At 38.2% G+C, this 14,244-nt stretch overlaps 1 protein-coding gene across 4 annotated transcripts in view; it reads left to right on the plus strand.

Moving 5' to 3' along the window:
- The window catches only part of YES1 (YES proto-oncogene 1, Src family tyrosine kinase), a 94,877-nt gene extending 81,843 nt beyond the window's left edge, over nt 1-13,034 (plus strand). For all 4 annotated transcript variants that reach the window (XM_021096153.2, XM_084959031.1, XM_021096152.2 and 1 more), the window contains 3 exons: nt 777-930; nt 8,585-8,716; nt 9,724-13,034. In XM_021096153.2, the coding sequence (XP_020951812.1) occupies nt 777-930; nt 8,585-8,716; nt 9,724-9,932 (495 nt within the window). In that variant the 3' untranslated portion in view covers nt 9,933-13,034. The remainder of the gene's footprint in view (nt 1-776; nt 931-8,584; nt 8,717-9,723) is intronic.
- Nucleotides 13,035-14,244: the final 1,210 nt, after the last annotated feature.

The raw sequence follows: 14,244 nt of genomic DNA on the forward strand, positions 1-14,244 counted from the left end.
ATTTTAGAGTTGGGAGGAACATTACAGAAAATCCAATCTGATCTCTTTATGTTATGACAAAGTAGTGTCTGAGGACCCAGGTATCTAATTTCAGTAGATAAATGTTAAGACAGTGAATGATTGCTATTCCAGAGAAGATATTAGACATCTAAAGTGTGAGTTGAATTTTTTATTTAATATAGTCCAAAATAATTAAAATGGCAGTGTGTGTACAGGTAAAGATGAGATAGTTTTACTCTTCTAAATTTTTCTTTTTAAATATAAATGAAGGAGTTCTGGTCATGGTACAGAGGAAACAAATCCAACTAGGAACCATGAGGTTGCAGGTTCTATCCCTGGCCTCGCTCAGTGGGTTAAGGATCCTGCATTGCTGTGGCTGTGGTGTAGGCCAGCAGCTACAGCTCCGGTTAGACCACTAGCCTGGGAACCTCCATATGCTGAGGGTGTGGCCCTCAAAAAAAAAGACAAAAGACAAAATAAATAAATAAAAATTAAATATAAATGAAAACTATTACAAGTTTCTATTCCGATGTGTGCGTCTCCTTTCTCCTACCGCTTTATCCCCTTTCCTTCCTACTCTTTCTCTCTCCCCCTCTTTATCCTCTATTTCCTTCTCCTCCACTAAAGGTTTTCCATTTTTCCTATTTTATGCTGGACTAGGCCCCTTTACTATCATCTCATCAAGATACATGATTATTCAGTGTTCTAACTTAATATTGACCAAAACTGTCCTCCCTCTCCTTCCTTTTATATCATATCTTTTTTTTCTTTTCAAGATTGCTGATGGAATGGCATATATTGAAAGAATGAACTATATTCATCGAGATCTACGGGCTGCTAATATTCTTGTAGGAGAAAATCTTGTGTGCAAAATAGCAGATTTTGGCTTAGCAAGGTTAATTGAAGACAATGAATATACAGCAAGACAAGGTAAATGACTGTTTAATAAATGTTTGTAGCCTCATATTTTTAGTGGATTTCTTTACTCTTCTTTTGAGTATACAGGGTTTTGCAAAATAAGAACAGCTCTTGTTCTACTGAGAAGAGTCAGAACTAGGAGTTCCCATCATGGCTCAGTGAGTGGTTAACGAATGCAACTAGGAACCATGAGGTTGCAGGTTCGATCCATAACCTCGCTCTGCAGATTAAGGATCCGGTGTTGCCGTGAGCTGTGGTGTAGGTCACAGACACAGCTCGTATCTGGTGTTGCTGTGGCTCTGGTGTAGGCCGGCGGCTATAGCTCTGATTAGACCCCTAGCCTGGGAACCTCCATATGTCTCGGGTGCAGCCCCAGAAAAGTCAAAAAGACAAAAAAAAAAAAAAAAAAGGAGTCAGAAACATTAATTTTTATTCATTAAATTATACACAATGTATATAATACCATGGATTTCTGATATTATTTCCCCCAAGGACGAACCTGCCTGTGGGTGTTCTTCGCTTATAATTATAGCAAGTGGTATTCTCTTCACACTTCCTTTGTCATGTTAACAAATAAGAAACATTTTAAAATTGCTTTTGTTGGAGTTCCCGTGGTGGTGCAGTGGTTAACGAATTTGACTAGGAACCTTGAGGTTGCGGGTTCGATCCCTGCCCTTGGTCAGTGGGTTAAGGATCTGGCGTTGCCGTGAGCTGTGATGTAGGTCGCAGACTTGGCTCGGATCCCACGTTGCTGTGGCTCTGGCGCAGGCTGGCGGCTACAGCTCTGATTAGACAATAGCCTGGGAACCTCCATAAGCTGCGGAGGCGGCTCTAGAAAAGGCAAAAAGACAAAAAAAAAAAAAAAAGATTGACACTCTGAAGAGCGAGGGAAGGAAGCTTGTAGAAATTCACATAGGTCGATTCCTTTAGCGTCTATCTCTAAATTCTCATTCAGTACACATTTAATGACATATATAATCTGTGCATATGGAAAGAGTATGGGGTTTTGAGTCCCAGCTCCATCTCTTATTAGCCTAGAGATTTCAGTCAATTTATGTAACCATTTTGACTGGTGCTCACTCAGTCTATTTTTAAAATTTTTTTAAAAAAATTGAAGTATAGGAGTTCCCATTGTGGCGCAGGGGAAACAAATCCGACTAGGAACCATGAGGTTGTGGATTCGATCCCTGGCCTTGCTCAGTGGGTTAAGGATCCAGCTTTGCCATGAGTTGTGTAGGTTGCAGACGCGGCTCCGATCTGGTGTTGCTGTGGCTGTGGTGTAGGCTGGCAGCTACAGCTCTGATTAGACCCCTAGCCTGGGAACCTCCATATGCTGTGGGTGTGGCCCTAAACAGCAAACAAACAAAAAAAATGAAGTATAGTTGATTTACAGTGTTTTGTTGGCTTCTGATGTACAGCAGAGTTGATTCAGTTACACATACGTACAAATGTGTATGTATAATTTTTCATATTCTTTTCCATTATAGGTTATAACGACATATTGAATATGTAGTTCCTTATGCTATGTAGTAGGACCTTGTTGTTTATCTGTTTTAATATAATCATTTATATCTGCTAATTCCAGACTCCTAGTTTATCCTCCCTCTGCCTCCTGCCTCTCCCCTTTGGTAGCCATAAGTTTATTTTCTATGTCTGTGAGTCTGTTCCTTTATTGCAAACAAGTTTATTTGTTTTTTAAATTTATTTTTTGGTCTTGTCTTTAGATTTCTTCCATGTCTTGGCTATTGAAAATAGTGCTTCCATGAATATAGGGTACATCTATCTTTTCAAATTTGAGTTTTCTTCAGATATATGCCCAGGAGTAGGATTGTAACCCTATTTTTAGATTTTTAAGGAACCTTCATACTTTTTTCCATAGTGGCTTTACCAATTTAAATTCCCACCAACACTGCAGAAAGGTTCCCTTTTCTCTATAACGTCTTCAGCATTTGTTGTTTGTTGACTTTTTTTTTTTTTTTTTTTTTTTTTTTTTGATTTTTAAGGCCGCACCCGAAGCATATGCAGGTTCCCAGGCTAGGGGTCCAATCAGAGCTACAGCTGCCGGCCTATACCAGAGCCACAGCAACGTCAGATCCGAGCCGCATCTGCAACCTACACCACACCTCATGGCAACTTCGGATCCTTAACTCGCTGAGTGAGGCCAGGGGTTGAATCCGCAACCTCACGGTCCTTAGATTCCACTGTGCCACAACGGAACTCCCTGTTTGTAGACTTTTTAATGATGGTCATTCTTACTAATGTGAAATGGTACCTCACTGTAATTTTGATTTGCATTTCTCTAATGATTAGTGATGTTGAGCATCTTTTCTGTTGGCCATTGTATACGTTCTTTGGAGAAATGTCTATTTAGGTCTTTTGCCCAGCTTTTGATTGGGTTGGTTCTTTTGTTATTGAGTTGTGTGAGCTGTTTGTATGTTTTGGAAGTCAAGCCCTTGGAGTCTCATCACTTGCATATTTTTTTTCCCCAATGTGTAGGTTATCTTTTCATTTTGTTTATGGTTACCTTTGCTGTGCAAAAGCTTATAATCTTGATTAGGACCCATTTGTTTATTTTTGCTTTTATTTCCATTTCCTTGGGAGTCAGTCTCCTCACTTACAAAGGTTAAATGGTAACACTTTTCAGGATTGTTGTAAAATTTTAATGAAGTAAACAGATGTATAGTGCTTGACATTACCTCACATAGTGGATGCTCAGTAAATATTAGAGCTTACATTTTAAGGGACAAGGTAGAACTATATACAAATAACTGTAAAGCAAGTTATTGTATACTTAAAGTCCAAAGAATATCTAGAAAATACTGTGGGAAAATGGAGAGGAAAGAAAAGCTATCACAGAGATGATGGCTCATGAACAGGGCTTTGAAAGAGTTCCCACTGTGGCACAATGGGATTGGTGGTGTCTCTGGAGCCCCAGGACACAGGTTTGATCCCTGGCATGGAGTTAAGAATACAACATTGCTGCAGCTGTGGCTCAGTTCACAACTTTGGCTCTAATCTGATCCCTAGCCTGAGAACTCCAAAAAATAAAACATGGAACCATTAGTCCTCTGTCCTTAGCATATTTATTGCAATTGTTTTGAATTTTATTTCCCTTTTTTTTTTTTTTTTTTTGGTCTTTTGTCTTTTTAGGGCCGCACTAACGGCATAGGAAGATTCCCAGGCTAGGGGTCTAATCAGAGCGGTAGCTGCCAACCTACATCACAGCCACAGCAATGTAGGATCCGAGCCGTGTCTGCAACCTACACCACAGCTCATGACAATGCCTAATCCTTAACCCACTGAGTGAAGCCAGCGATTGAACTTGCAACCTCATGGTTCCTAGTCAGATTCGTTTCCACTGTGCCACGAGGGGAACTCCTGTTTTGAATTCTTGATCTGAGACATGCAGCATATCTGAGTGAGGTTCTGATACTTGCTGTCTCCTCAGGTTGTGGGTTTTGTGTGTGTGTGTGTGTCTCCTGGTATGCTTTGAGAACTGATCAAGATGTACTGCATAAAAAGCTTGAAGTAAATAAGCCCTTGGTGTGAGGTTTTACATTTATTAAGGTAGGAGTTAGCCTGTATTTATTGTTTGCTGTAGCTGGAGGTGTCAAAGACTGAATTTTCCTCTGGTGTCATTGTTCTTATCTCCCCCATTGTCTTTTAATTTCCCTGTAGGTTTCTTCTTAAATAAGATTGGGCATGCAGTTCTTTGCACCGTAGTCCCCTTTTGTTATACAGGAGTTCTATTGACATGGTAGTAAGGTATACAGGCATACCTTATTTTATTGCACTTAGCTTTATTGTGCTTCATAGATGCTGCATTTTTTTTTTTTTTTTTTTTTTTAATACATTGAAAGTTTGTGTCAACCCTGTATGGAGTAAGTCTGTGAGCATCGTTTTTCCAATAGCATTTTCTCACTTTGTGTCTTTGTGTCATATTTTGGTAACGATCATAATATTGCAGACTTTTCATTATTTTATATATGTTATGGTGATCTCTAATCAGTGGTCTTTGATGTGACTGTTGAAATTATTTGGGAGAGCCACAAACTGCACCCTTGTAAGGAAGTGAACTTAGTAAGTGTTATTTGTTCTGACAACTCTGTCTCTCTCTCTCTGGAGAAACAACAGTATTGAAATTAGACTAATTGATAACCTTACAATGGCTTCCAGGTGTTCAAGTGAAAGGAAGAGCCACATGCCTCTCACTTTAAACCAAAAGCTAGAAATGTTTAAAAGCTTAGTGAGGAAGGCATGTTGAAAGCCAGACAAGCTGAAAACTAGATCGGTTGGGTCAACAGTGAGCCAAGTTGAAAATACAAAGGAAAAGTACTTGAAGGAAATCAGAGGTGCTACTGCTGTGAACACGTGAATGATCAGAAAGAAGAGCAGCTTTATCGCTGATAGGGAGAAAGTTTTGGTAGTCTGGGTGGATGAAACCAGCCACACCATTCCCTTAAATTAAGTGCAGACCTAATCCGTAACAAAGCCCTAACTCTCTTTAATTCTTTAAAGACTGAGAGAGGTGAAGAAGCTGCAGAAGAGGTTTGAAATTAGCAGAGGTTGGTTCATGAGGTTTAAGGGAAGAAGCCGTTCTGTAACATAGAAGTGAAAGGTGAAACAGCAAGTGCTGATGGAGAAGCTGCAGCAAGATATCTGGAAGATCTAGCCTAGATAATTAGTGATGGTGGCTACACTGAACAGCAGATTTTCAGGGTAGATGAAACAATGTTATATTGGAAGATGCCCCCTAGAACTTTCATAGCCAGAGAGGAAAAGTCAAGGCCTTCAAAGCTTCAAAAGACAGGCTGACTCTCTTGTTTAGGGCTAACACAGCTGGTGACTTTACGTTGAAACCAGTGCTCATTTACCATTCTGAAAATCCTAGGGCCCTTAAGAATTATGCTAAATTTACTCTCTGCTCTGTTAACAGCACATCTGTTTATTTTTTATTTTTTTTATTTTTTTATTTTTTGTCTTTTTGCCATTTCTAGAGCCGCCTCCGCAGCTTATGGAGGTTCCCAGGCTAGGGGTCTAATTAGAGCCGTAGCCACCGGCCTATGCCAGAGCCACAGCAATGCAGGATCCGAGCCACGTCTGCGACCTACACCACAGCTCACGGCAACGCCGGATCGTTAACCCACTGAGCAAGGGCAGGGACCGAGCCCGCAACCTCATAGTTCCTAGTCAGATTCATTAACCACTGCGCCACGACGGGAATTCCCAATAGCACATCTGTTTAAAACATGGTTTACTGAGTATTTTAAGCCCACTGTTAGGACATACTCAGAAAAAAGATTCCTTTCAGTTACTGTACTTTGACAGTGCACCTGGTCAACCAAGAGCTCTGATGGAGAAATGTACAGTGAGATTAATGTTGTTTTCATGCCTGTTAACACAGCATCCATTTTGCAACCCATAGTCAAGGGAAAATTTAACTTTCAAGTTTTATTATTTCAAAAACAAATTTCATAAGGCTGTAGCTGCTACCCACTGATAGTGATTCCTCTGATGGATCTGGGCAAAGTCAATTGAAAACCTGCTGGAAAAGATTTACTGCTTTAGATGCCATTAAGAACATTCACGAGGAGTTCCGTCGTGGCACAGTGGTTAATGAATCTTAGCAACCGTGAGGTGGCGGGTTCGATCCCTGGCCTTCCTCAGTGGGTTAAAGATCCAGCATTGCCGTGAGCTGTGGTGCAGACGAGGCTTGGATCCCACGTTGCTATGGCTCTGGCGTAGGCCAGCGGCTACAGCTCCGATTAGACCCTCTAGCCTGGAAACCTCCATATGCCGCAGGAGCAGCCCTAGAAAAAGGCAAAAAAAATAAAAGAAGATTCATGATTCACTGGAAGAGGTCCAAATAGCAACATTAACAGGGGTTTGGAAGTGGTTCCACCCCTCATGGATGACCATCAGTGGAGGAAATAACTGCAGATGTGGAAATAGCAAAGGAACTAGAATTAGAAGTGGAGCTTGAGGCGTTCCTGTTGTGGCTCAGCAGGTTAAGAACCGGATTAGTATCCATGAGGATGCAGGTTCAATCCCTGCCCTTGCTTGGAGGGTTAAGGAACCAGCATTGCACAGACTACAGTGTAGGTCATAGACATGGCTCACATCCCGAGTTGTGGCTGTAGACGGTGCTGCTGCAACTCCATTTCAACCCCTAGCCTGGGAACTTCCATACGCTGCAGGTGTGACCAGAAAAAGTGGAGCTGCAATCTCATGATTAAACTTTAATAGATGAGTTGCTTCTTATGAACGTGCTTGGTAAAGATGCTGTGAAAAATTGTTGAAATGACAACAGAGGCTTAGAATATTACATAAACTTAGTTAATAAAACAGCGGCAAAGTCTGAAAGTATTGCCTCCATTTTTTTTTTTTTTTTTTTTTTTTGTATTTTTAGGGCTGCACCCATGGCATATGGAGGTTCCCAGGCTAGGGGTCAAACTGGAGCTGTAGCTGCCGGCCTACATCAGAGACACAGCAACGTGGAATCTGAGCCATGTCTGTGGCTTACACCACAGCTCACGGCAACACCAGATCCTTAACCCACTGAGAGCAAAGTCGGGGATAGAACCTGAGTCCTCATGGATACAAGTCAGATTCATTTCCGCTGAGCCATAATGGGAATTCCTGTTGCCACTTTTTAAATGAAACTTTTTGTTGATTGTGTAAATGCAATTTGATCTTCTCTTTGTCCAAACACCTAGAAAACTATTTTAAACATTATATGTATAACGTATACAAATAACCAAATAACTTCAAGTATTTAAGACACCTGTAATCTTATTTTCACTGTAAGTGTATAAACGTCCCAGATGCTGTGCTTTTATATCTTGGGTGGCATAGTGCCTATGCGTAAAAAGCATACGCTAAGTATTTGAGTAAGTTAATATACTCTTTAAAAATTATAATAAAATTTTCCAGAGAGATGTCATAAAATAGACTATGACCAAAAACCAGTAGACATTAGAACCAACAAAAATGTGCCCTTATCAACCGATGGCTGTAGCCGCTAGGAGCTAGACTTACTTAAAAATTATAGATTTTGGAGTTTCCATGATGGTGCAGCAGAAACGAATCCAACTAAGAACCGTGAGGTTGCAGGTTCGATCCCAGGCCTCACTCAGTGAGTTAAGGATCTGGTGTTGCTGAGCTGTGGTGTGGGCTGCAGATGTGGCTCGGATTTTGTGTGGCTGTGATATAGGCTGACAGCTGTAGCTTCAATTGGACCCCTAGCCTGGGAACCTCCATATGCCGCTGGTGCAGCCCTAAATAGCAAAAAAAGTGTGTGTGTGTGTGTGTGTGTGTGTATAGATATAGATATATATAGATCCTTTGATACATGTGTTTGGTCACTTATTAGAGTTTCTACCTCTATTTTCTTGACCAATTTTCTGTTCCCACCAGCCCTGTCTTTATGTCATTGAATATCTTAGGAAGAAATGTGATTTATTTTAACACACACTTTAAATACTATTAAAGAAATTTTCCCTACGTATCTTGTACTTTTGAATAATTGAGCACTGATAGCATGTACAGTAAGGGTATTGGTAAAAAAAAAAAAAAAAAAATAGCCCCACTTATGTCATATTTATACAAATAGAAAAAAAAAAAAAAAAACCAGCTTACAGAAGCAAGATTGTCAATACTGTTTTAGGTGCAAAATTTCCAATCAAATGGACAGCTCCTGAGGCTGCACTATATGGTCGATTTACAATAAAGTCTGATGTCTGGTCATTTGGAATTCTCCAGACAGAATTGGTAACAAAGGGCAGAGTGCCATATCCAGGTAAGCTTGCATTTCATATAACAAGTTTATTAGGTGCAAGAGGGGGAGGGGAGGGCCTTTATTTTTCTCTTTTCTTCCCTCCCTCTCTCACCCCTCCCTTTTTTGGGCATTGAATGGGGAGAAATCTAAGAGAGTCAAAATCCTGGAGCTAGGGCAAGGTGTGTGCAGCTTCTTCCCTTTTGGGCATTTTCTAAAAGAGCCTTTTAGCTCTGTTATTCACCCAGGTGATAAGCATATCTAGATATCTCAGGCCATCTCCTTCCCTTCCTCCCCCAAGTAATTGAGAGTATACTTATAGCCTGGGATAACACAGGTGAGCTGCTGATGAGGTGGGTGGCGTAACACTAGGATACAAGAAAGAACTGTGTAATAACTTGAAGAAAGTCAATCAGGTGACATTAGACAACAAAACTGTTTCAGAGAAGTGACTCCAATATAAAGTAACATAATTAGTGTATTTGGCAAAACCAGGACTTGAACTCTTCTGAATTTCTATGTAGAAGTTCTTTCAGACACTTATCTTGCCACTGTTCCTTATTAGCCCAGGTTTGATTATTGTTAACTGTTAATACCAGAAAGTATCAGTACCTCAAAGTAGCTCTCTTATTTCTCATTAATCAAATGGAGTTGGCTTTTGAAAGCATTTGTGTTAAAAGCAAAATTTTAGGGAGTTCCTTGGTGGCTCAGAGGGTTAAGGACCTGGTGTTGTCACTTGGGTTCAATCCCTGGCCCAGGAACTTCCATGTGTCTTGGATACACATGTGTCTTGGGGTGAAAAATACTAGATATGTTGAAACATGAACATTTTCTAAGTTCTTGTTGATGTACTTTGGCATTTAAAGTTTATTTCTTTGTTGAAATAATTGTTTCAGTAAATAAACCTACTCAAATATACCTCAGAATAGTTAGTGGTTAGGAGATTTGTTCTGTTTTGCTGCTGGTGTTTGGCATCTCTCTCTCTCTCTTTTTTTTTTTTTTTTTTTTGATGTGTGAATCTTGTATGTTAGGTATGGTAAACCGCGAAGTGCTGGAGCAGGTGGAACGAGGGTATCGGATGCCTTGCCCTCAGGGCTGCCCAGAATCCCTGCATGAATTGATGAATCTTTGTTGGAAGAAGGACCCTGATGAAAGACCAACATTTGAATATATCCAGTCCTTCTTGGAAGACTACTTCACTGCTACAGAGCCACAGTACCAACCGGGAGAAAATTTATAATCCAAGAAGCCTGCCTATTTTATATGCACAAATCTGCCAAAATGTAAAAGAACTTATGCAGACTTCCATACATACAGGAATCAAAAGAAGAAAGTCTTCACTCTGCATGTTTTTGGTGGTAAACTGGAATTCCAGACATGGTTGCACAAAACCACTTTTTTTTTTTTCCAAGTGTTAAACTCTAAAGTACCAATGATGAATTTCCAACTTATATCAGGGTCCAGAGAAAATATAGTTAAGATATTGATGGCAGTGTGAGTGATAGCATGACAATGAAGAGCAACAGGCTACTGTTTATAAATCACTCCCTTTCTTTCATTCCCCAAACTTATAATTAAGAGAAATTTATCAATCATTATAGATAAAACTTGGGAGATTAAAAAGTTGTATACCATAATAAAATCCAAAATGAAGGAACTTCATGGGACCAAACAGTTTCATTCCAGTTTTACAGAATTTCTTGCATTTATTCTCAAGTTTTTCAACTCAAACAGTTAATATACAATCTTAATATATATGCCGCCTTCTGCATGGAAATGGTCCAAGTTTTTAGAAGCAGAAAGGAACCATAAACAGCATCTAAAACTTGATTAAATGTTACACAACAACAGTGGAATTTGTATAATGCACTGTGTTAATAATACTCAGTGTACTCATAGAACTGGAAAGTAAAGAAATTTTTCACTTTAATCATTTTCTGAATAGCTCAGTTTAAAATAATGAAGGTAACTAGAAAGTGAATTAGTATTTTATAAGGTTGCATTGATTTTTTTTAAGGCAATATATAATTGAAATCATACTATCCAATCAAAGGGGAAATCTTTCAATCTTTAGATAGCATGAAAAAAATAAACCCACCATTTCAACAGTCCTTGTTCAAAAACAGACTAGTACTGTGAGATACTGCTAATATATACTTAATGATGATTGATCGGTGCCACAAATATAACATATCACCAGGTCAGGGACTTGAATGCACTTTTGCTCTTACCGAATGTAGAATAACAGGGGAAAATGTATTTAAAAGAAATATGAGAGAAGAAGATGTGGACGTTTTACAGGGAGAGAGACGGAATGTTATGTTTGGTGTTGATGTTATGGAGTGACAAAATGGCTTTGCTGGCACTCAAAGCTCCTCACTTATCTATTTTCTGAGATTTTAAGAGTTATAAGGATGACTATAAAACTAATCTTTCTTAACATAAACACTAGATGAGTGTTAGAGCCTCAAAGTAGCTAAGTTAAGGCTTCCCACTAATTCCAATGATACAGCTTTTACACAAAACATTTTTAGAACTTCAGTTTTCAAATCCATGTTTGAATCTACATTGATTCTTTCAGTATACTTAATGATGATCATTTTTACCCTTTTAGAATTTAGTTGATTTGGGGAGGAAAATTTATTCAGAACAGTATCAGTGGTGAAAAGGAGGGACAGCTTTTGCCTATTTAAAGTGCAGAAGTGGAACATAGAGAATAATACTGATGTTTATGACTAACTCAAAAAGAAAATTCCAAAATATGAATTTGAATAAGCAGCATTACTGGTTTTAAGTGCCTAGCAAAGGAGCTGAATCTGACAAACAAAACTGATATTTATGTTTTTAAATACGCTCTTTAAGTCACACCTTAAATAAAGTAACATATCACATCCCAATATTTGGGGAATATTATTTCTAACTACCATCACTTACCAGATTTTATCATTAAATTTAAAGTTCTGTGCTGTGGTATCTGTGTTGAAATTCAGACCATTTAAAATGTGACAGATGAACTTCATGCAAGTTGGCAACAGCTCTGGTACTAAAAATTGTGGTGGCTTCTTATGTTTACATGACCTGCTTAGTATCGAATCCCTATTCCAAGAGGATCTTCCCAAGAAGACTGCAGTCATCATTTACCTTTAACGTCTTCAACCTGTGACTTCAGATTTTTAAAGGGCTTTGTGTGAACTATGATATTACAGTTTTTCTAAGCATTTTAAGAAGGATAAAATTATACATTTATGTACTAATTTTCTTCAGAAAAATAAGCCAGAAAAAGTTGGTGGTATTCATTAGGTTTTAACTGGATGGAGCAGTTCCTCATAATATCAATTGTATAGTTAGGAAATAAAACACTAACTTAATGTGTATTCAGTTTAAATGGTTATGTATTTTTTAATTGCTGAGAAAAATAAACAACTTTGTATATTTGAAGTTTTCTTCCAACAGCTTTTCTTCTTCAACATCTTAATGTGTTTTCCTTACCAGGAAAGGAAGTTGGCAAAAAAACAACCTTCTAGCACAAACACGTTTTTTTAATGAATAATAGTAGCCTAAAACTTAATATTTTTATAGAGTATTATTGTTTTGTGGATAATTGAAATAAAAATTCTCATTGAATGCACCCTTTTATCTTTTTAGCCACTATTTATACTTTCTCATCAGTTGTTTTAAAAATTTGTATTTAAAGCAAATTAAATGTTTCTTCCATTAGAAAAAGTGTCAGTTATGACTCTTGAGCAGAGTTAAATCAATCCTTTATTAAATTCTGAACATTATTGAACTCATTCTTTGTCAGGTGAGTGACATAAAATTATATCAGCAATTACAGTTTTAATGTACAGAGAAACTGAAGTGATTTAAAAATGTGTAGCTATTCACAGAAAATTTGTGTGAAGGATATAAAATAACCTTTTTCGATCATAAGGGATTTAATTTTCTAAAAATGAAAGTCTTATTTCTGTGTGTTTTATACTTCTGTTATAGGTATAGTGAAAATAAGTTTATCTAAATTATAATAGTCAATCAAAAGCATTTGTTATTTTCAATAAGGTAATAGTATTAATTGCCTTTTACTATTATGTAAAATCACTAGCTTTGTTTTTCCCTAATTTCAGAAGGGTAACATTTAATCAACAAACACATCGTTTAGTAACACTTATTAAATATTTTTATACGGAATAGTAAGTTTCCCAACTTAATGTTTTCCTAGTTTCCTGTTTGCTTTTTAATTTTGCATGTAATTTTTTGACATTTAAGTTGTGCATTTGTATGTCGAATCTTTTTTATGCTTAAAAAATCCTTTGTAGGCTGGATTAAATATTCATCTCATCTGTTATTTTATGCTTTTGTGTTTTACATCGTTCTTTAATTCATTTGGAAGTTATTTTGGTATAAAATGTAACTTAAGGGTCTAGCATGATTTTTTTCCCATACATATAATTTTCGCAGCACCAATTATTGATTAAACCATTCCCACCCCACTGGTTTAGAAACTTCCCTTTATTACACTCATGTCTACACATAATCTGTTTTACCCAGTTAACTTCCCATTCTTTTGTCAGTTTAACACTATCAACACAACCAATCACTTGATAATGCATTTTAATACTTTAATAATTGAGCTATAGCCTTTGCAATTCCTTTTTTTTTTCTTTCCTATTTGGGCAAATTGTTGATGAAGTTTCATACTTCATCCAAAAAATTTAAGAGTTTGGTTAGGATTATACTATGATTAGAAATTACTTTGGTAAGAAATAGCATTTTTCCATAGTCTTCTCATCCCATTTATGCAAATCCTTTTTTTTTTTTTTTTTTTTTTTTTTTTTTTTTTTTTAGTTTTGGTCTTTTTAAGGCTGCCCCCAAGCATATGGAAGTTTCCAGCTAGGGGTCGAGTCAGATTTGTAGCTGCTGGCCTACACCACAGCAACGCCAGATCCTTAACCCACTGAGTGAGCCAGGCCAGGGATCGAACCTTCATCCTCATGGATACTAGTCAGGTTTGTTAGTGCTGAGCCACAGTAGGAACTCCATGATGAGCTCATTTCTTGTCTGATTATACTGTTCTAAAGATACCACCCCAGCACTGCTGGAGACCAGGTCCCCACTTAGATACTAAATAAACCAACATGCAGAGATGAGGAAGAAAGTGTGTTCCTCAACAGCATTTATTTTCCTAAAATCAGCTCCTCTCCAGCCTTTCAGTTTCTTTCTTTCGTTTTTGTTTTTGTTTTGTTTTTTGTCTTTTTGCCTTTTCTAAGGCCGCTTCCGAGGCATATGGAGGTTCCCAGGCTAGGGGTCTAATTGGAGCTGTAGCTACCGGCCTACAACCAGAGCCACAGCAACTCGGGATCCGAGCCGTGTCTGTGACCTACACCACAGCTCATGGCAACGCTAGATCCTTAACCCACTGAGCAAGGCCAGGGACCGAGCCCGCAACCTGATGGTTCCTAGTCGGATTCGTTAACCAGTGCACCACGACGGGAACTCCTTTCGTTTTCTTTTTTTGGCTGCCCTGTAGCATATGGAGTTCTGGACCAGGGGTCAGA

This window comes from Sus scrofa, chromosome 6, assembly GCF_054392235.1.
Source record: "Sus scrofa isolate SSC_HxYL_T2T_F1_AM1 chromosome 6, Sscrofa_HxYL_maternal_Yorkshire_Landrace_v2.0, whole genome shotgun sequence".
Taxonomy (NCBI): Eukaryota; Metazoa; Chordata; class Mammalia; order Artiodactyla; family Suidae; genus Sus; species Sus scrofa.